This window comes from Puccinia triticina, chromosome 4A (genome assembly GCF_026914185.1).
Source record: "Puccinia triticina chromosome 4A, complete sequence".
Taxonomy (NCBI): Eukaryota; Fungi; Basidiomycota; class Pucciniomycetes; order Pucciniales; family Pucciniaceae; genus Puccinia; species Puccinia triticina.
The window spans coordinates 7,141,818-7,164,482 of record NC_070561.1 but is presented as its reverse complement, the minus strand read 5'-3'; the positions used below and the strand labels follow the sequence as shown (position 1 = coordinate 7,164,482).

General features: G+C 46.2%; 2 protein-coding genes across 2 annotated transcripts; one reads left to right on the top strand and one right to left on the bottom strand.

Annotated features, from left to right (window-relative positions):
* Window positions 1-9,055: 9,055 nt before the first annotated feature.
* PtA15_4A765 (uncharacterized protein) lies at window positions 9,056-11,102 on the top strand (the record flags this gene model as incomplete). Its single annotated transcript, XM_053168682.1, has 13 exons — window positions 9,056-9,063; window positions 9,137-9,196; window positions 9,273-9,313; window positions 9,403-9,438; window positions 9,520-9,585; window positions 9,679-9,730; window positions 9,846-9,903; window positions 9,971-10,001; window positions 10,067-10,144; window positions 10,233-10,285; window positions 10,363-10,668; window positions 10,747-10,860; window positions 10,944-11,102. The coding sequence occupies 13 exons, from the start codon at window positions 9,056-9,058 to the stop codon at window positions 11,100-11,102; spliced, it is 1,062 nt and encodes a 353-aa protein (XP_053019867.1).
* Window positions 11,103-19,111: 8,009 nt separating this feature from the next.
* PtA15_4A764 (uncharacterized protein) lies at window positions 19,112-22,140 on the bottom strand (the record flags this gene model as incomplete). Its single annotated transcript, XM_053168681.1, has 2 exons — window positions 19,112-19,286; window positions 22,100-22,140. 2 exons carry the CDS (start codon window positions 22,138-22,140, stop codon window positions 19,112-19,114), a joined length of 216 nt encoding a protein of 71 aa, XP_053019866.1.
* Window positions 22,141-22,665: the final 525 nt, after the last annotated feature.

The following is a 22,665-nucleotide window of genomic DNA, read 5'->3' as shown; positions in this document are numbered from 1 at the left end:
GGCCGTGGCCCATCAGCACTGAATATATGTACATATACTCAGGCTGCCGCTCTCAGCTACCGGCCCGTTACCACACGACTTCACCATGGCCAGGACCCGCTCTCAACAAGTACGCCCCCTCAAGCGCAAGAAGCACATCCCCTCCTCAACCAAAGACGATACCGGGGCAACTAACGACGCCAAGGGCTCTATTGATCAAGACCACCAGCCACCTGCAACTACTGAAAGTGAGGCCAAAGACAACATCCAGGTCCTGGACCCCAGTCAGCCCCGTGAATCCCAAGAAAAAGCTCCCCGCTTGACAGACAAAGCTTCCCAAACCGGAGAAAAAAGTTTGTCTCAAGGCCAAAAACCGCGTAAAACCACGAGCGAGATATGGAACCACTTCAAACCCAGTGGGGCAGGTTGGTTGTTACTTTCTATCTTGTCTGAATCAAAAGAAGTCTAATGTTTGTTCTTTTTATTTTGTTTGAATGTTGAAACAGGTGAAGAGAAAAGAGGACAATGTTGGTACTGCCAACAAAAGTTATCTGCCAAAAGCTCGTGCAGAACGAAACACCTTTGGCGACACCTCGAACAATGCACCTCTTATTGATCACAAAGCAGGCAGACTATGCTGCAAATCTCAAAGAATTCGACACCAGCCAATTGGGTGTTTTCTCAGCAGAAGTCCCGCAATCTTCCTGCAAAGATGGTTGTTACTGACAAATGTTTGTTCAAGTCGGTTGAGAGTAAGCTGTTCAGGGAATTTGTGGCAAGCTTACAACCTCAGTTCAAACTCTATAGTCGAATAACCGTCAAGAAAGACATCTTGGAGATGTATCACTCAACCAAAGCAGATATTGCCCTTGAGATTGTCGAAGCAAATCAAATTGCCTTAACAACTGACCTCTGGACGGCTTCAAATCAAACCCCCTACATGGTGATCTCAGCGCATTTCCTCTCGTCCGACTGGACTCTTAAAAAGCAACTCATCTTGTTCAAAGAACTTCCGCCACCTCACACTGGATTGCTAATTGCTGAGCAGCTCTTCTCAGCGATTTTTGAATGGAAAGCTATCGATAAAGTCTCTTTCATTACTGTCGATAACGCCGCTGCAAACAATGTCGCCGTGGCTTGAGTCAAACAGTTACTTCAAGACAAAAGTCAATCCCCACCAATAATGGAAGGGAATTTCTTCCATGTGCGATGCGCTGCACACATCATCAACTTGATTGTCAAAGATGGTTTGCATCAACTCTCTCCCGCCATCAGCAAGATTTGAGAATCTGTCCAATATATCAGAAGTACCCCCTCCTGAAAGCGACAATTCAAAGAGGTGGAAATCTAGCCCAGCCAGTACTTGATGTGCCAACGCGCTGGAACTCAACATTTCATATGCTCAATTTGTCTATACCCTACCAAGAGGCCTTTGAGAATCTAGCCCTGCAAGATGCAAACTATAACAACTGTCCTGCTGCCAAAGAGTGGGAGGAGATCTCAGCAATGAAAGATTTTCTTTCTATATTCAACACTGGTTAGTAGATACATTCATTTTATTTACTCTATCCATTTGAATCATGTACTCATTTTCAATTGTTTATTCTCAAACCCGCAGCAACAATGAAGCTGTGCATGACTCATTGTCCAACAGCCCACATGCTTTACGTGAACATAGTTAGAATCAAAAAGAAGCTGAACGATGTTCTTCAATCCGGACCAACTGAAATTTGTGATCTAGTGGAACCAATGCAAGAAAAGTACAACAAATATTGGAAAAACCCTGAAGAGTCAGCCGCAATCTTCCTTGTCTTTGACCCGCGATACAAGCTTTCGCTCATTGAGTTTCTGCTCCTCAAAAACTGTGATTCGGACACAGACAAATGTGAAGTTCCAAAAAAAATTGATGGCATAACAAAAAGACTCTACAACTTGTTCAACGAGCTCGCCTCCAACGCAAAACCCTAAACAAACACTTTGAATGCCTCTCAAGGCTTTCAATCAATCAACAATAGTACAACTACGGCTTTAGATTCTAAAAATACGTTTGAAGACATCAAGGAAAGTTGCTTCAAGGAGTACCTTGCAAGCAAGATGACAAAGACTGTACCAATGGTCACGACTACAGCAGAACTTGATCTCTATTTGCAAGAAGGCACAGTTGCCGTCAATACTCCGTCGTTCGATATCCTCAATTGGTGGAAAACCAACGCAGTCCGATTCCCAACCCTTTCAAAACTGGCAAGGTACTTCTTAATAGCACCAATGACATCAATAGCATCCGAGTCAGCCTTCTCAACTGGGGGCGGAGTGCTCAGCCCGTCTAGAAATCGGCTGAATCCCGAAACACTCGAAGCCCTTGTCTGCGGGCAAGATTGGATTAGAACCAAGGAGGGCCTCTCTGACCAACAGCCTGAAGAATCTGAGCTTGACTCCGACTGATATAGTATAAGTCCTTATGTTTTTTTATTCAAACTCTTTTACATTCATTGAAAAAATATGGATATCATGTTATATATACAGAATTAGATTGAATAAATAAGAATGAGATTGATTAAATGATTTCCATGAGCTGTTGGCATGTCTTTCAGCCATAAATATGGCTTGACCCGATTCCTGACCCGCGACCCGACCTGCCCCAACCCGGACCCGACTTCATCAAAAGCAGGGTCGGGTTTGGGCAGTGCTAACCTGAATCCAACCCGACCCGCCCCGACCCGCAATTATATCCGGGTCGGGTTTGGGCACTGTTTTCCGACCCGAACCCGACCCGGTTTCATCCCTAGTTTCCAGGGTCCTCTTTTTTTTTTTTTTTTTTTTTTTTTAAGTGCTATTGATTTCACATGCCGCACTATTTATCTGCTATGGGTTATGTATATACAAATAGTATCTTCTAAAGTATTCATATGAACGCCAGGAAACTAAATGATGAGGCGGCCAATAATGTGTGAAGCTATTGTGTATAGAAAAAGGATGAAAAGAAGAGAATGTGAAGGTAACGGAAGTAAAGGAAGAGGAAATAAAACTAAAGACTCTGCAAATTTAATAAAATAAACTGAGTGGGAAGAGAGCGGGAAACAACAAAAAAACATAGTAAGAGAAAGGGAAGGGGATTTAGATGCTTTGGAGTTCGGAAAGCCCAGCCCATCGTCCCATCCCACCAGAAGATTGAGTGTTCAGAGTGCGTCGAGGCCCCCACAACCTGTCGCTGCTACTGAAAAGCGGATCCTCGGATTATCCCCCAATAACCCGAGGTCCATCGGTCTTCAGGGAGTCAGGGATAGGCTCCCTAGTCCATCGCTAGCACATACAACCTTGTTGAAAAATGGAATTTAAGATGGTCGCTAAAGAAAAAGAAAAAAGAATCAGGGATATTTTAAATAGAAATATGGAGTGTAACAGAGCACATGAGAAAGAGGAGAAAGGTCCTATGGTTTACGCCGCCAAGATGTATTTCCGGATGTTTGGGAACCGATTAGTTGCCAAGATATACTCGGACACTGCAACCATTGCTTTGGGATTGTCCATGATTGACCGGAAAGAGTCCAGGTTTGCTCCACACTTTGATCGCCGTAGGGATTGTTTGAGAACCGCTCGGGCTTTCTTATACCTGTTGCAAAACATAAGGAAGTGTGCTGCATTCTCTTGGACAAAGCAGTTAGTACATCGTGGATCTAAAATGTTTTTTATTTTAAACAGAAAATTATTCAGGGGAGCATGATCCGCCCTGAGCTGAAAGATTGTTGCTGCCAATCCCTTTTCCTGTTGGTCTAAGGCTTGTACTAGTTTTGTGCAGTCTTTAGAGTAGGGAAAGCGTTGGGATTTGTCCAACAACCCGTCTTCGGAAAGCTGTATTTGAGTCCGGGTGTATTGTCGTAACTTGGCTAGGCTCTTTGGTACCAACACCAAAAAATTAGCATCGTCCTGCAAGGTGGATACTCTTGTAGCTGCCTCTTTTGCAAGGGTATCTGCTTTTTTGTTAGCCACAATGCCCTCGTGACCGGGGCACCAGTAGAGCCTGACCGGGAGTCCTAAAAGCTTCATACGAAAGAAGTTGTCAGTGTAAAGGTGTTGTCCTGGTGATTGGGACCGCGGGTCTGCAGAGAGCATTAGGGCTCCCTGGTTATCGCAGAAGATGGCTACCGCCGTTATGTCCTGCGAATGGTCAGCCTCAAGGGTTTCTTGTGCTAGATTTACGGCAAGTCTGATTCCTATGAGCTCAGCCTCGAAATTAGAAATGAAGTCCGCTGGGACGATAGAGGCCGCCTTGCTTTTCTCGGAAGGGTGGGCCACTGCTGCCACCCCCGCTCCCTTGTCGTGTATCCAAGAGCCGTCCGTAAAGATGACTAGGGCCCCGTCTTGCATCTCTTGGCGTATCTGCTGTGGAATGCGCTGTATCACATCGGCTCGTTTATCCCTCAAGTTATGGATCACTGCAATTGGTTCAATCCAAGCTGGGACCGGAACCGGGCAAATGGTTTCCATCTGGTTTACTGGGAAACTGTAAAGACTGTTTGGTGTCAGGATTAGATGGACGGGGCTCGGGAAAGAAGGTGGCTCTTCTGTCAGTTCCTTTTGTAAGATGTGGAGTACAGGATGAGGGGGGGGATATGTCAACGCGCGGAGCATATAGAAGTGAGAGTTGCGAAGATGGACTTCGAGTGGAGACTTCAGCCCGCTGCTTTTCCTGACAAAAGGCAGGGGAGTTTGTCTGAACAGGCCTGTGATTAGTCGGCAAGCCTGGTGATACAGGCCTTCAAGAGTTTGAGCCACCGACTTGGCGTTCTTTTTGTTGTACCATATGATACTGCCAAAAAGTATCCTTGAGTACAACACTGACACAACCAATCTCCTCGCCAGTCCTGTGTTCAAACCGTAAGTTGATTTTATGACTCGGCTGAGCTGCATGATGGTGAGGTCGCCTGTTGATTTGACCTTCTTCAGGTGTTCAGAGAAAGTGAGCCTTTGGTCAAGAATGATGCCTAACCATCTGGTCGTTTTCTGGAAAGTGTGGGTGTGGCCATCAAAGTCAAAGGATGGGGGCGAAAGCGGCTTACAAGAGAATAACATCAGTACAGCTTTTTTGGGATCAAAGATGGCTCCGAACTTCCTGCCCCATTCCAGGGAGCGAGAGGCGTCTTCCTGGAGCATTGTCACCGCTTTTTCCATGGAGTCAGCGGCTGCTAGATGGACAATGTCATCTACATAGCCTATGGAGATCCTGGATTCTTCCAGAGAGCATTTGCTGTGGAGTAGTAATCCACTATTGTACAAGATGTACAGGGTGACAGATAGAGGGGAGCCTTGTGGGAGGCCTTCCCTTACTGAGAAAGGGGATGATACATAGTCCCCCATCCGAATGGAGGTAGATCTTTCAGTAAGGAAGGAGGAGATCACCGGTATCAAGTATTCAGGGCAAGGGAGTTGGTGGAGGCGGTCTATTAGACGGGTCACATATACCGACGGGTAGGCGGACTTTACATCTAAGAATAAACCGGCAACTATTTTACCTCTTCGCCATTGGTGTTTCACCCACGAGGTGAAAACCACCAGAGCATCTATTAGGTTACGGCCCCGCCTTCCGCCCATATGACCTTGGGGGAGGACCTCTTTGGTTTCAATCCAGTGGATTAGGCGTTCGTTAAGAATCTTTTCAAAGAGTTTACCCAAGGTGCACAAGAGCGCGATGGGGCGATAGGCATTGGGGTCGCTGTAATCGGACTTCCCGGCTTTTTGAATGATAGCCGTCACAGCAGACCTCCATCCCTTGGGGAAGTGGCCTTGCCTTAAGCAAGCGTTAAACAGGGGCGTGAGAAAAGGGGAAAGCTGGTCTTTTCCCATCTGAAGGAGCTCGTTAGGGATGGTGTCCGGGCCCACCGCTTTCTTTGTAGGGAGAGAGTCTATGGAGCGGTTCACCTCTGCAAGAGTAATTGGTGGGAAGCTCCTGAGAGGAGTTTCCAATTCCCTTGGAGGAATGTCTGCAAGATCGCAGATTGAATCAATGACCGATGTGCCTTTGAACAGTAATTCAGCCTGTTCGGCTACATCAGTGCTTAGCGTTTTGTCGGCTCGGTAGAGTGGTTCAACCGTACTGGACTGTTTTGCTTTTGTGAATTTATATGCCTGAAACGCCGAGGCATCTCCTGTTCTAGCTAGGAATCTTCGCCAGTGGAGTAGCTTCAACTCTTCCACCTTCTGTTTGAAGGCGAGTTGCCAGGCATAATAGCATTCCCGTGCTTCGGCTGAGTTGGATAAGATCATCCACCTGCGAGCTTTGTTTCGATTGGCGACTAGCGGCCCCAGAATGTGGGGCACCCACCACGATTTTGCCCTGACTTGGCCTCTCCAAGGGGATGCACCCTGTTTCAAGTGGCAGTCCTGGATACCGGATGTCAAACGGGACACCGCTTTGTCTATGGATGAGACAGGATCGGAGGAATGTGGGAGGGGGATGGATTGGATAGCTTCTTTCAGATCTGCTCTGAATTGTGCTTTGTCGAGCTTCTCAGGCTCGATGCCTCTTTTAGCCTGGGGCTGATGTATTTTCCCGTCTAGCAAGACAGAGAGGAGGATCGGTTGGTGATCAGATGCGTGATTGTCTAGCGCAACTCTACAATGTTGCACACGCTGCCGGCATCGGGTGTTAATCCAACATAAATCTATAGTGGTTTGAGCCCCTTTTGGGCTCAGGAAAGTGGGTATGCCAGCTGGCGAGGCCAGAAAGAAACCCTTTTGTCCGCAAAGCTTGATTAGATCTTTGGAGGTCGAGTGTGTGTGACGGTAGTTGGGGGGATTCCAACAAGGGTTATGGAGATTTGAGTCCATCATAAGAATGGAGGGGGTATGGCGGCAATTGTTTGTGTTCAGCCAATCTCTTAGCGTGGGAATAGCACAGAAAGTAGATGGGGGATTATAGAGTGAGAGTATGTGGAAATCTTCAGAGTGGAGGGGGTTATTGGTGTGGACAGTGATGGATACCGCCGTGAGAAATTTAGAATTGTCTGGCAGTCTATGGAAATGATGGCTGGGTAAAGATTTATTGATGTATATGCAGCATCTAGGTCTGTCTTCTCTGGAGCTGGGCTGATCAATGGGTGAAACGCGGTACCAATTAGGATGAGTAGGTGGAGGATGGTCGATGGGGTTAGTCCAGGGTTCTTGAAGTAGGAGAGCAAGGGAGGAAGATTCACATTGTAGGACACTAAGCGTGGTGTCTTTTCTATTATGGCAATTGAGTTGGAGGAGGGAGAAGGAAAAAGGGGATTGCTCGGTAGAGTGTGGATTAAAGGTTCTGGTGAAATTGGAAGGTAAAGAGTGTATGGTGTTGAGGTTTTCGGAAGGAAGTTCATGGGTGGGGGTTGCAGGAGTTGTACCTATCATTGACAAGGGTTAAAATTTTTATCTTTTGATAATTTCTCAACTTCTTTAGCTCTGATTGGGCAAGCATTGCTGAAGGGGGAGTGATCGTATTTAGGGTCAGATAAGTCAATGGTGGAGGAGGATTTACGGTCAACTCGGAGACAGCGTTGACAGCTTCTGCAGGAGTCTTCCATTTCCTCGCAGGATGCTGAGTTGTGTCCCGCCCCGCATCTCGAGCAGAGCGGCTTCTCCTTACAGGAGTGGGCTAGATGGCCCACAGCCAGGCAATTATAGCATTGCTTAGGGCCCTGAAGATAGTGTTGCCCTTTGAGGTGCAAACTATTGTAGCATAGCCCTGCTCTTTCGATTTCAAGAGCTAATCGTCTGTCTAAGAAGTAAATCAGGAGTGTGCTGGAGGCCTTACCCGTTCCTTTGGGGCTGAGGAGCCAGCGAATTTTTTGAATTTCCTTCGGATCAATGTCATTTTGTTTGCATAGTAGCTCGACGTGCGCTTTGTTGTCAACTTCAAAGCTGGTGGGGCAGGAGTGGAGGAGGACCGGGTGAGCTACTTGGGATGTGATAAAAACCGGATCAGCCTTCTCGGTCCATAGGTGCTTATTATCTAGTAGCCATTTGGCCGCTCGACGGTCTTTAGTAAAGATTTTGACATCCCCATTGGGGAACTGTGCCACAGCTTTTACCTTGATAGCTTCATTATCGACGGTCGCTTTAGCAAAAGCCAACGCTTCATTAATTTTTTGGCATATGACTGCCGCTGTCAGGCCTTCGAAGGGTTTGGGTTGATCAAATTTCTTCCTGATCACAACCTGCCCTAACTTAAACCTGTTTATGTACGATGAGGGGGGAACCGGCGGTAATGTCTTAGCCACCCCGGGCCCGGAGGTCCCGGCCGCCTTCTCCGAGTAGAGAGGGGCTGGTCTAGGAGGCAAGTTGCTCGGCTTAGCAGCTGCATGAGCCATCACGCTAGGAGAGTGAGGTAGAGACAAAGTCTCTACCTTCTTCTCTAATCTGGTCAAATTTGCCGCTATCTCTTCGATCCTCACTAGGAGGGTGTTGAAGGTGTCCGCTCGGGCTGCTCCGGCTGGTTTGGTAACCTGACCAGAAACAGCCTTCTCGAGACTTTCCAGTCTAGGGATCAACGTGTCAACCAGTTTTGTTAACTTTTCCTCTAGATGGCTTTCGACGACAGGCAGGGAGCCCTCAGCAACGTACATGTCCATAACGGACATGTCGTTGCTAGTCGTGGGGCCTCCGCCCTGCGGGAGCAGGGGGGTTGGCATGGGTTGGAGAGACTGATGAACGCTGTGGGTTGATGGAAGGGGAAGGGAGGAGAGCGGGGCTAGTGCTCTATTGAATTGCAGACGGAGTGGTGGGAAGTGGTTTGGAGGTGGAGGAGTGCTGAGTGTTGTGGGTAATTTTTAGGATAATGTGTTTGGACGAGTGAGAATAGGGTGGTGACATATAATAAGAAGGAAGAAGCCCCTCTCCAGGGTCCTCTCTGCTCCCCACTCAGCCCAGCCGGATGTCAGCCGATCTCCCGGTGACCCCCGGGGGATGGCAGGCGTGATCGGAGTCTATGCGGGCCAGCCGGAGCATCAACGACATAATCACAAACCACGGTCATCATACCATCAACAACTTCGAAGCGCAGGATATCAAGACATAACATCCCCAGACAACTATCTCCGGCTCGTTCATGTGCAGGTCAGCAGCATCCAACCGCATACCACACTCATTGACTCACTCATTCCATGCTGACATTTGTTGTGTCTATCAGGCTTCTTATCTTCAAGGGCGAGCCTATCGTTCTTGCCCATCTGATCACGAAGCCATCCCAGTTGAGCAGACCCTCCTGCTTCAGATTTATCAAAATCCTATCCAGTGACTAACTCTTCCGCCAAATTTAACTCTAGCTCTATCATCAACCAGGCCTTTGACAGCAGATTACGATTAGGTCAATATCCACCATCCTTATGGATCTTCATCACAGAAACCATAGGCTCTCAAGCATCTTGTCGCTGAATTTTTCTTGCCGAAACCTAGATGCCAGACCAGTTAATGCCGATGGATTCGGAGTAGGTAAGCAAAGCTCTGGGATGATCTTGTAACACGGATATCTATTGGCACTCAAACTGTTGGCAAAATTCAATTATCTACTAGGCTGGTACGATCCTGATGTCGAAAACTCAACCCCTTGCGTCTTTCAAGCTATTACTCCCGCCTGGTGTCAGTCATTTCTCTCTCTCTCCCCCTTGACTCTCAATTCATTATTGTATAATGCTCATCACACATTCATCGATCTTCTTCTTCACTATATAGCGAATCGAAATCTGCATCGTTTGGCTGAAAAGATCTGTTCTCCCCTGGTCTTGTAAGCTCATTTATTCCTAATCTTTCGATTCTCTGATTTCTTCTGATAGGCACATTCATTTAAATACTTCTGTTTCATCGGGCTGTTTTTATCATGGGGACGATGTTTCATCAAGTGCTCATGTCAGAGCTAGTACTTCAGGAGCGCTGAGTGAAGAGAACTGTCATCCATGGGTAAGCAATCAAGAAATTTAATCCAATCAACCTTATCGCTAACTGTTGGTATTTATTGTTTATACAGATATATGGCTCATTACTATGGATGCACAATGGTGAGTACCAAGCTAACCCAAATTGACTCCGCTGAGTTCTATTGAAAGTGATTGTTATGTTCCAGGTCATATCGCTAGCTTCAAGAACTTCAAGCGGGAACTGCAGAGCGGATTGTCCGATGAATTCTTCCACTTTCCTCAGGGTCAGCAACCCCCCAAGAACAGATCTCGGTTCATTGAAAGAAACAACACCAATTTGATTCTAATAATGCTTGGGAATTGTTTGTCTAGGCAACACCGATTCGGAATGGGCATTTGCTTTATTCTTGAATGAATTGAGCAAGGTCAGTAATATTTCCGCTGACCTACTGAGCTAAAAGTCACAGAAAATGATGGAATTGTGGACTGGATGGATGGGCAGGTAGCCGATCCGAAATCGGTTTCGTTTCCGTACACATTACTAAAAGAGACGATGCTCCAGACGATCAAGCGGATCCGGGAGCTTTGTATCCAAGCGGGGATCACTGAGCCGTCGCTCTTGAACTTTGCGGTCACCGATGGCCATAGCGTGGTCGCGACACGATACGTCAACAGCTCGACCGACGAAGCCGCAAGCCTCTATTTCTCCACCGGCACTTCCTTCGAGGCCGCTACTGCTCTCGACGGCAGTCCTCGCGTCAACTCCGATGAATGCCAGGGCCCTCTCGAAGCCGCTCAATACCGAATGGTCCGTCTCCCTCTCTCTCGCTCATCTCATTGCATTCCTCTCACTCTTCTTACTCTGCTCTGGTCGTTTTCCTTATAGAAAAAGTGCGACAAGAGAGAGAGGATCGTGCTGATTGCGTCCGAACCTTTGACGTTTGAAAAAACCGATTGGCTCGAGATTCCGTGCCAAACGGTCATCATCATCACCCCGAAAGTCCGTCCATTGTTTCCGATCGACCTGATATCATTTGTTTCAGAGAAAAGCTGATCTTGTGCGGGCCGGGTTTGGATCGGTAGATGAACGTGCTGCAATTCCCGATCATTGACGAGTTCTTTCAACATACCTTGACTCCTAATAGGTCCTCGGATTACGTGATCGGCAAAGGCCTCCATTACTTGCCCGTCTGCTCGTCCCCGTCTAAGATTAGCGCCGGCAAACAACAGTGGCGCAAATAATCCTATTTCCTCTTTCTTCGTTTTCTGCTCTTTTTTTTTCTCCTCTCCTCTTTCTTTATTGTAGCAACACCCCCTCCCCATCCCTTTCTCTTTTTTATGGGCTCGAGAATTACTTCATTCTTGTTTTCCCTGTATTATTCGATACATTACTTTTCCTTTTCCTTTCTTTCTTTCTTTCCTTTCTTCATCTTTTATTGGGGAAGAACTCCAAAAGAAACTCAAAAAATGAAACTCGCCATTGAGAAAGGAGCTGTCTTTTTTTATTATCTATCATGCATACATGAAATGTACATGTATCTATACAGTTGTCTCTGCCAAACATCTGGAGAGGGATTGCAAGGATTTATATCTTGATATACTCAAAATACATATTAGGGGTGTTCAAAGTTGAAATCATATCTAAGTATATTAAATCCACACTTTTGTGGAAATTGGGATCAAGGGTTTCCCCTGCATTTTTCTGAAAAGGGGCTACAAATTAGCCCCCCACCCACAAATAGAAAATTGGAACTCCTGTCCAACCTCCAATTTTCTCAGGTATCAACATATCACACTTAATTATGGTGTTCAAAGTTGAAATCATAAAATTTTCAAAACATAAAATCATACAATCATAAAACTTTCAAGTAATGATTCCATATGTACCATTCTAGAAATATTGCTCTACTCTGAGTGCTTGGGTGGAACATATTTTTTTCAGCTTAGAATTTTATGATTTTATGCCTAAATACCGCAAGAAAATTAATTTCAAGTCCCCAAACATAAATGCCTTGGACTTGCCCCCCAATGCCTGAAGCAGGCATGAAAAGGGGCAGGGTTCAACCCTCTTGTGCCTGTTGCAATTGCAAGGGCAGGAGGGGGGCAAAAAAATGCTGAACGCGCAATTGAGGAATTTTCCTTGGGCCACTTGCAATTGCAAAGTAACAGAGGGGTGTTAACGTCTGGCCGCCCAACCTGCGCAAATGCAACAGGGGAGTAAAAGTGTTTGCCCCCTTGGGCTTATTGCAAATGCAATGGCGGAGGGGGATTGGACAAGGTCTGCTCAAACTGTGCAAATGCAACAGGGGAGCTTGAGCCGTTGATGGGAAAGGATTGGCAAAGGCACCCAAAATATGTTTGTCAGGGTCGCTGCCGCTTGTCCTTACCCACTGGCTCAAGAAAATTGTTTTGGGAAGTAAACTCTTTTGGGATGAGTACATTTGCTTTGGACTCTGTATTATCCCCTCAAGTTACAGGTTTCATGCCAAAATATCAGTTCATTTGTACACGCCTTGAATGCCAAAAAAAGCTCCTAGCACCAAACCAAACTCCAAGGATGAATATGATAGCCCATGGGGCCTATCACAAATGCAATGGCAAGGGAGATTGAACAAGGTCTGCTCACATTGTGCAATTTCAACAGGGAAGCTTGAGCCGTCAACGGAGAAAGATTGGCCAAGGCACTCAATATATCTTTGTGAAGGTTGCCGCCGCTTGTCCCTACCCATTCACCTGAGAAAATTGTTTTGGGAAGTAAACTATTTTGGCATCAGTACGTTCCTTTTGGCCTCTGTATTGCCCCTCAAGTTTCAGGTTCCCTTCTGAGATATCTACAGGTAGGGTTTTCCAAATTGAGATATGTACATAGTAGTGCACCAATCGTTTGCTGAAACTCACAACTGACTGACTTAACTTCTAGTTGCTTCATCTGTTGTGAAGGGCCCTCCCCTGTTGAGCAATGCCGCCCAGGCCACTGCCCACCCTTTTCTTCCTCTCCTTGCTCACTTACGGCCCCCAACGGGGGGCAACCTTGTTGTCAGTTGGTCTTCCTGGGCTCATTTTTTGCCCTTGCCGGGCTGGTATTTTACCATTTGCAGCTTTGAGGTTGACAGCAGGGCACTTGTAATTGACTCAATACTGATCATCAAAGCAACAGGTGAGCCTTTGCATCAAATCTCCTGTCCTTTTTTGTTTTTTGTCTCAATTAATAAAGGCGGGGCTTTTTCTGCAGTTCTTTGCCCACTGTCAGCATTCCTCCCACCCTTCAATCAAAGATTTGAGCCCTTGGTGTTTTTGCTGAAATACCTCCATTTGGTAGATGAATATTTGCCAAGTAATCTCACTTCCTTGGCAACTGGCACTGCTACTGAATTTCTATTGCCTGCTAAGAATTCTGCTGCGCACGCCAGCTCTGCTCATAATAAGCCCTCTAAAGAGGATCATGCTGTGGTTTCCAAATTCTACAATTATGGTTTTCAAAGTTCATTTATGCATGCATAAATCATAAATTCATAAATTGTGCTTTGCAGGGGATCACGCGGGTTTGATTATGTAATCCCCCTGAAAATGATTTATGAATTTATGATTTATGCATGCATAAATCAACTTTGAACACCATAAATGTTGGGTCTTCAATGTATGATAATGTTAAAGATTGTGTCTTTATCCCACTTTTGCAGTGTAGATGACATTCTATTATGTGTCATTGCCTCCTTTCCCCTTTTTTTTGTATGGTGGAGACCAGCCTGTTAACCAAATTGATTTGAATCAAAAGAGATTGTTGAAAAACTCACCCAATCAAAAAATTAAGTTTATGAATCTGTTTTTCATCTTATCCATTAATCAGATCATCCATTTCACAAGCAATTTTGTTAATTCATATTCTCCTGCATTTCAGCTATGTGTATCATCATTATCAATCATTGGCCTCACAACATTTATAAATGGAAATGAATTTTAATTATAAGCAGTGAAGCATGTCTCAACAAATTATGATTGCCTGTAGTAGTATTAAAGCAGGGTTTTAATTCACCCTCATCATGATCAGTTTTCTTCTTTCAAATTTTTTTCTGATGCTCGGTGATATTCCTGGGATCTTGGAGGTGTCTCCTGATGTGTTTTCTCAATGTAATCTATGTTGGCCATGTCCAGCAATGAGTCATCAAAAACCCTCAAGATTGCAGATTTTCCGTTGTAAAGCTCAAAAGTGTTCCTGAGAACCTTTTGCTGAAAACAGAAAGGGATGAATGAGGTTACCTCTGCCTTTCCTGGGTCACTAGACAATAAAACAAGCCCCCCAATCTACAATTGGAAGGTTTATGTAGTGATAGTGGAGGTGTATCAAAAGATATCCTACTTTGAGCAGGTGGCTTAAGGGTTATGGTGATGTAGCTGATGTGTAAGTGTTGTAATAAGGTTGGAATTTTAAGGGTTTAAAACCACAATATAGAGTGGGGCTAATACTGTAGAGTGAGCAAGTATTGTACTGTTATGGGGTAAGCTGAGTGCAAGTAGTTTGTTGAGAGAAATTACAACTGGGGGGAGGAGAGCCTCCTTAAATAGAAAAGAGTGTGACATTTTAGCTCCAGGGGAACAAGAGAATGAGGGGTTTTAGCTGCCCTGAAGACTACAATGAGGTATTTTGGCTGGTGGTTGACAGGTCACATGAGGTCATGATGTCATATGAGGGAATTTAGCTAGTGAGAAATAGGAGGTGAGATGTTTTAGCTGGCCTGGCCTGTCAACTGATGTCATCTGCAAGCTGCATAAGGGGTTTTTGCTATCTTGACACCTGCATGATGTCATCTGTCAACTGTCAGACTTCAGCCCCTATTACACTAGTCTGCATGGACCTGCATAAGACTGCATAAGCCTGCATCAAGTGTGCATAACACTGCATAACACTGCATGACATGTGCATAACACAATGTAATGAGTGCGGCTGATGAGGTAAAGTATATGCAAAGGGTAGACAAGCAGTCAGGGTGGTCCATGTAACGGATTACATGTCCTGGGTAAGTGTGGTTCATGTAACAGATTACATGACCTGAGTATGTTGTTTTGTGTGTATGTAACTGAATGATGGTGTCTTGAAGGGGTTGTAACTTGTGATCCAGAGGTGTTTAGGGTGTGTTGTCCATGGTGTCCTGTGTAGTTTTGGCCGTAGAATCCAGTGATGTCACCATATTGAGTGATTTGTGAGTGTACATATGTGAAAAAAGGAAATTTTGAAATGGGCTTGATGTGACCCCATTATTAGTAAAGTAACAGGGAACCCCAGTTAATAACGGTAAAATGTTACCCAAATTGCCTGGATAAAGCAGCATAACATAACTACCTTTTGCTTCCGCTACCGCCTTTCCCACACCCGGATCAAGACCATCTACCACTTGGCATTAGTACACTGCGGCTAGAGATGGTAGAGATCACCTGTGAAGCCCCGGGCGGCCCACAGGGTTCACAAGGCCACACGGGCCATGTGATGTGAGGGGGACTCTAGTCAAAAGCCGTTCCCCACCCACCTAGTCCGGCAGAGATCCAACCCCCAACCTCCATCTCTGACCAGGCTAGGTAAGCCAATTCTTCCTCTCTTTTGCTCAAGACTCCGTCTCCTTCCATCCCCTCTTGGGAGACTCTGTGTACATAGACTAATGAGAGATCTGACCCCCAACCTCCATCTCTGACTGGGCTAGCAACAAAACCCCAACCATGGTACTAGAACCGCCCAAGCTTTGAGCTCCATTCCCCCCAAGAGTCTCCGCCCAACAGCCCAGTGAAGAGCTCCCAGCAAGCTCTTACATCAACAAGGACCGGCGTAGGATCCTAGTGCTCCTCAAGTGGCATGCCTTGCCCCACTCAATGCACTAATTGTCACTGGACCCAAACAACCCCCAGTTTGACCTCCACAAATACGGTGTCAGCCTTAGAGTCAACTCAGCTGACCTAAAGTCTGCCTTTTTCTACTTTCTACATATGAATTACTTCATATCCTTTTCATCTTTAGAGATAAAATTGTTTTGACTTCATATTCTGTTTCCTCATGCAATTTTAACCCTAGTTACAACTTGCCAATTCTTTGTAACTCTACTCCTTGTGCGCACAGCAGGCTCAACGTTGGGGGACGGTTGATTCTGTGCGCAAAGAGTTTTCCGCTGCTGCGCAAAGTAGGTCCGTTATTTTTTTCATGTTGACTTTTATTTATTTTTTGGGCAAAATAATAAATGTTTGTAGTGTTCTGTAATACAAAATTTCCTCACCACAATATTTTTATGATTTTATGATTTATGCTTGCATAGAATTATGCAAACCAACTTTGAACACCATAGATGAATGTTTTCGGAAAAGAGAAGAAAGTGTGGCGGCCCAAGGAAGGCTGAAATCATATCAGAAGGAGGGGCAGGTGCGGGTGTGCCATCCTGGTGTAGCCCATGGGCAGAGTTGCGAAGTTCTGGCGGTCCAAGGGAAGACACCAGTCTTGAGTCCCTCTTGAAACGCCTCAGGCAAGCCTATTGCTGTCAGCCTTAGAGTCAACTCAGCTGACCTAAAGTCTGCCTTTTTCTACTTTTTACATATGAATTACTTCATATCTTTTTCATCTTTAGAGATAACATTGTTTTGAATTCATATTCTGTTTCCTCATGCAATTTCAACCCTAGTTACAACTTATCAATTTCTTGTAACTACACTCCTTCCCTGAGTTATTGAGTTGTGGCGCGCATGCGCAGTTGTGACGTGTCAGCGCTACCAGGCGCACCAAACCACATGTACATATGTAAATTACATAAGCAAACTGTGAAAATTTTTGTAGTCAGGATCCCCCTTGCCTGAGGTGGATCTACAGACTTCAGCACACCAGAACCACACCCCAGATAACCCCAGGATCACCACCAAAGAGTTTACAACACTCCCAGTATACCTACCGTCACAGGCGCCTAGGATATTGACAGTAAGTAACCTCTTTCACTGAACATTGCTTATCTCAGAGGTACAACTCTGTGTCTTGCTTGATCTGCTCTTCTTTGCTGGCCCTTGCCTCATTCTTGATCACAGGGCTGTCCCTGCTTAACATCATTCTTTTTCTGTGGTTTTTGCAAGAAAAAAACCACATAGGTTTCCCTCTAAAGAACCTTGACTATCCAGAAGGAAGCCAAAAAATTGTGGCTGGATTAAACTTGTCTAATCCAGAAGCCCTCCACGTTTCTTTGGTGAGAGGAGGCTGTAGCAATCTCTAGCACAGCTTGGCAGCACTCTTCTGAAGAGGTAGCATTGCCAGTGGACGTGCATTCCCACCAGAATAAACCTTGAATATCTGCTTATCTTGATCCTTCTCAGTTTCTCTCTCTCTTTCTCTCTCTCTCTTATATTTGTATTGTCTTTATCCAAAGAAATCCAAATATTCCCCTCTTTTTTCTTGGGTCCTGCTGTCACTATAGAGACTCAGGCTCACATACAGCTTGCTGCCCAGCCTCTTGCCACTCTGCAAGCCCACGACCAACAAGGAGCACCTCTTCAGGTGCCCAGCTCATCTGTTTACTCTGTGGCAGTAGTTCATGTGTCCATGTTTTTGAATTATGACTTTACAGAGGGTTTTGAGATATTTTTCATCCAGTTTGATCTGTCTTTGGTGCCAAAAACTATGCCTTAACCATGAATAAAGTCAAACACTTGAAACCCCAAACCCCTTTGTAGACAGAATTTGCTATGTGGTTAGGCAGTTTATGTGGTTTCAAGAGTTAGCTACACACCAAAATTAAATTTTGGTGGACCCAAATGAGTGTGGGGTTTGGAAAGTTACACCCTTATACAAGAATGGGGTTTCATAGGTTTGACTATTACTTGCATTATCCACAATTGACAAGCATCATTTGTCTTTCCAGGGTTTGACAATTGGAATTTGAAAAACTTTAGTACCCATGTTCTTGAGGATGTAGCTCAAATTAAAGATGATTTTATCACTTTGTATAAAATCATGTACCTAGCTCAGAAACTCCTATGACATTTATCTCATTGAAGAACTAAATACCTGTCACAAAAATTTTAAGCTGTTTATGATTTTCTTTTAAATTGATAAGCTGTATAGTTCAATCAGCAATAATCAATCATGAATAAGACAAGGTCTTCATTTGAATGGGTAGTAACAATTTGGAATGAGAGATATATGAAATTATAGCTGTAAAAATTGATCAGCAAAGTTGGAGGAGTGGATTGGGCGGCTGGATCATGAAGGACAATTGCAATCCTGAGCTAAGGAATCAAACAGAGTCATTGAGTGGTTTGCCGTTGAGTTTTTTGTCGATGCCAACGTGCTGGTTGCTGGTTGTGTGCTCAAAGCGCCAGAAAGTCCTCCGGCGTGCCCATGATAGGGACCCCATTGAGAGCGCCGCCGGCCTCATGTCATGCTCCTCAGCGTCGCAGATGACAAGCATTTTTGATCCAAGCCACCTGTTCCTTGGATTTTTTGTCCCATGTACATAGCGGTCGCCGGCCTTAAACGGCGGGCATGCGAGGTCAATGGCCAGCGTCATCAGGTAGCCGACCGGCCGGCTTGCCCGCGCTGTGGGGCCAGACGCCTCACTGTGTCGCCACTCCAGCAACCGGGGCAGGTTGGCGGCCTGGGGGCAACCCCCTGATGTGGACCAACCATATTGGCAGCGCCACCGCAGCGCAAGGGATTGGCGCCTGCCCGACCATCATGACAGGTTAGCCTGCGGGACAGGCGACCGGAAGGCGCCCAGCGTGGCTTACAACAACCTGATGTGTTTCCTGATGCCACCTGGCCTTGGGTGCCCCGCCCCCTATCACCATGACGCCAAGCTGGACTCTGGGTCAAGCTGGCGTCATGCAACGCCCAGCTGGCGCCTGTACAGCCCCGGCGCCCTCATTGCGTCGCAGCTTTGCATGATTTGTCCGGGTGTGTAGGTTACATCCATATGAAGTCAGTGCCGCGCAGGTCAAAGATGCATCAGTGGTGTGCCGGTGGCATTGTTGCCAAGGATATGTACATAGCATGCAGGGCCAAGTCAAGGAAGCCAATGCAAGCTTGCTGGGGGAACTGGAACATGTATAAAAAGAGGTGCCCTTGGGTTTGGATAATCCCCAGGGCGTCCTCTGCCACTGTACTTCCAGCGTGTCAGGGCGCCGTAAGCTGCATAGTTGTTCTTGTTTGTTGTTAAAGGCGTCAAGAGCTTCAGCCATGGCCATGCGGTATTTGTCATCAACAAAGGAGGAGTCTGCTGGGTTTGTGATGGATGTCACGGCCGGGGAGCAAGGGAAGGGTGGGCTGGACTGAGGGGAGAGGGTACTGGGGGCGGAGGGTGTGGGCATGGCGTGTTTGGGGGTTGTCTGGCGGCCTCCTGAGTTGATAGGAGGTCGTAGGAGGAGAGGGGATCCAAAGGGGGTCGTTGGTGGAGTCTTGGCGTCTGTGGCCTGCAAGATGTCATCAGTGGGGCCGCTGTGGAACTCCTAAAAGATCAGGAAAGAGCTGTGAGGGGAAATAGTCAACTACACTACTAATAATGTAGAAGAGGCTACAGGTGCTGGTGAGGCTGCCCTCTTGACTAATGCTGATGGAGAGAGGTTTACACTAAGAAAAAGAAAAGGGTGTGGCTGATGATTCTCTTTGACTTAGATGACTTTAATTTAACACTTTATGAGTTTGAGGTGTATCAATCCTACTGAGTGAGTGAGGAGAAGTGAGATGGGGAGAAAAGCAGAAGCTCTTGGGGAGTCACTCTGAGATGTGTAATGAGATATATACTGGGGGATATATATCTGAGGGGTGAAATGTTATCTAAGTGTGGTGTGTAAAGGTGCTACAAAGAGTATGGGGGGGAGAGGTGCATACAAATTGTAGTGGGTGAAAGTGCATGATGAGGATACAACATCTAGAGGGGTGTTTATATATGTGAGAAGTACTACAGGGGGGTGATACATGATGAGCACATAGTAACAATATCTGAAGATGAGCAGTAATGATGAAGGTGCAATGTCCAAGGAGTGTACATGAAAGGTAGCTATGTAGAATATGAAGTAATGATGAGAAGAACTAAGAATGTACATAATGAAGATGAGAATTTGATAATAGCTACAAGAGCTATGAAGGAATGTACTGATGATTCACATGAAGGGAAAAATGAGTAATGAAGTTATGTATAATCTGCAGTCCTATGTAGCTATGATACTAATGAATGATGTATGTAATAATGCTAAGGATATGTATGAAGAAAATACCTGCCAAAACTATACATGTCAATAACTGCTGATCCATTTGGAAATCCTAGGTGAAATGAGTGGGTGACTAGGGGCAAAATGGGGTGTAGAATATGAATATGAAGTAATAATGAAGGGTAAGGGTTTAAGTGATATGAGGGTGATAGTATGAACAGGAACAGGGTTACCACACCGCTCATGGCAATTGTTTGCCGTTGATTGGTCATAAGGGACGGTAGGGAGATTTGGGGATAATGGAGGGTGCAGGGTGGAAAGTGGTCCTCTGGAGAGGTGGATTTGGCGGCGGAGCGGAGGATGTCACCGGGTTGGGTGGTGAGTAGGTTGTAGGGCAGGGATCCAATGAGAATGGTCCAGAAGAAGGACAGGAGGGGGTGTTTGAGGACGCCGGATGCAAGGTTGAGTGCGGCGTAGGGGAAGATGGGCAGGGGGCCGGCAATGAGGAGGTAGGAGGCGAGTTTGGGGGAGCCTTTGAGTCTGAAGGGGTCAATGGCGCGCTGGATGAGGATGAGGGGGCGGGGAATGAGCCTGACAAAGAGGGGGCGAGCGGTGTGGACAAGGAGGTAGGTGGCGGTGGAGCCAAGGGCGGTGAGCAGAAAGCTGAGCGGGGCGGCGATCCAGATGGGGAAGATGGCGCCAATGAGGATGTTGAGGAGGGCAGTGCCGGGGACGGAGAAGTGGGAGTATGTGCGCAGATGGCTAATCTGGCGTGTGATGAGCTCAAGTGAGGTGGGCAGGCGGAGGAGGGGCACAGAGTGGATGGCGGCGGCAAGGATGAGGAGCGACGCGAGGGTACTGGGAGAGGAGGATCTGGCTGAACTGCTTGTCGAAGCCCTTGGGGGTCTGCGTGTTTTACTCGATGACCTTGGCGAGATAGAGAATACCGCTGGCGAGGCAGAGGGTGATGTAGATAGACACGCCAACAAGTAGTACACTGAGAGCTGCAGAGAATGTGCTGTTGCATCAGATACCAGAGGTTCGAGGCCCCGCTTGATTGAATATTGAAAGGAGCCAGTCGGGGGAGCACAGAAGACAAGCTGAGGTACAGACGCGGAGAGATAGAGGGGCTGAGCTGGCTTGGTTCTAGCCAGTAGGATTTGTACAAGATGTTCCAGATGTTGGATGCGCTCTGGATATCCACTATTTGGCCAATAAAAGGGGTGTTTGGAGCCCATCTTCAGAGTATCACGATGTTGATGGTGGAGATGCAGCAATGGTGATGGTGCGGGACCAGTTTGATTTGGATAATTCATAGAACCGAATTGAGAAAACCAATTGGATTTGGGTTGGACGTAATGGAACGGATTGGGAGGATATTCGGGCAGGAAAATTGGATTGGATCGGACGGAACGGATTCGGAGCAGAACAGAACAGAACAGAGTTGTTTTGGTGGTTGGGTGTAAGAAACAAAAAGTGTAAGGGGTGGGAATCCCCTTCACTGGACAGGACAAGATGAACTGGGAAACAGGCTCAAAGGGGCACGAGGGGAGGTTTCTAGGACCAACCAAAGGGGGGGGCTTGGATTGCTGGTTCAGAGAGACTGCTAGTCAGTTCTCTCCTAGAAGGATGAGAAGAAGGAAAAAACAAGAGAGGAAAGAGAAAAGGGCTTACCTGGCTCAGAGAGACTGCTAGTCAGTTCTCTATTGAACCAGGGAGGAAGGTGGGTTGAGCTATAACTGAGTATGTGACATGTGGGAGTCACTTGTGACTCCTTGTAAACCCCAAGGGAGGAGGGGGGTTTACAATCAGCTTGCTGATGTTAGGTGGCTGCTTGCAGGTTATGGTTGTATTTTTTTTGGCTGTAAGATGATGTTTTTTTGTTGATTTTGGCATTTGTAGAGAGAAAAACCTTCATGTTTTTTTTCTGGAAGTTGTAGAGGGGAACCCCCTGATTTTCTTTTGTAATTTTTGGATATTTGTAGGGAAAACCCTTGAATTTTTGTTTTGTGATTCAGAGGCTTTGTTAAACTTGGATTAGTTGTGCCTGCAGGAGTGGTGGGAGGGGCAGGTACTGGCCCTGGGGGTGGGGATGAAGCGTTTGGAGCAGTTGCATTGGGAATGCATAGATGGTAGGCTAAAGTGGCTGTGTCCGTGGTGAAGATGACGGCTGTCAAGATGGCTCTAGAGTTACTCTTCAGCTTGATCCAGTGATCTTTTGAATATTCAATTTTTTTTACTCCTAGTATTATTCAGGATTAAATTTACTCCCGATTACTCCAAATTGTACTCCCGGGAGGAGTCTAGTCCAACTTAATTGGACCCTATGTGGTTGCCAAGGGGGATTTGTTATGCTAATCAGTCCTTAATCTGCAACCAATGCAGATGCTCTGACATGTCATCTTTATTGATACTGTGTTTTGCAGATTTTCTCAAATTTTCTGGTTTTACTATGCACTTAACTTTAATTAACCTTCACACCAAACCTTAGGCACCAGGAAAAATCAGTAGTCACTAGATGACAACTGACATGACACCTGCTCCAGCTGGCTATCCAGCCTCTAGTGCAATTTTCACGAGCTGATCCTCAGCTTTGTCCCAGGCACAGCTGCCTCCAGTCTTGGCACAGGACAAGCCACTG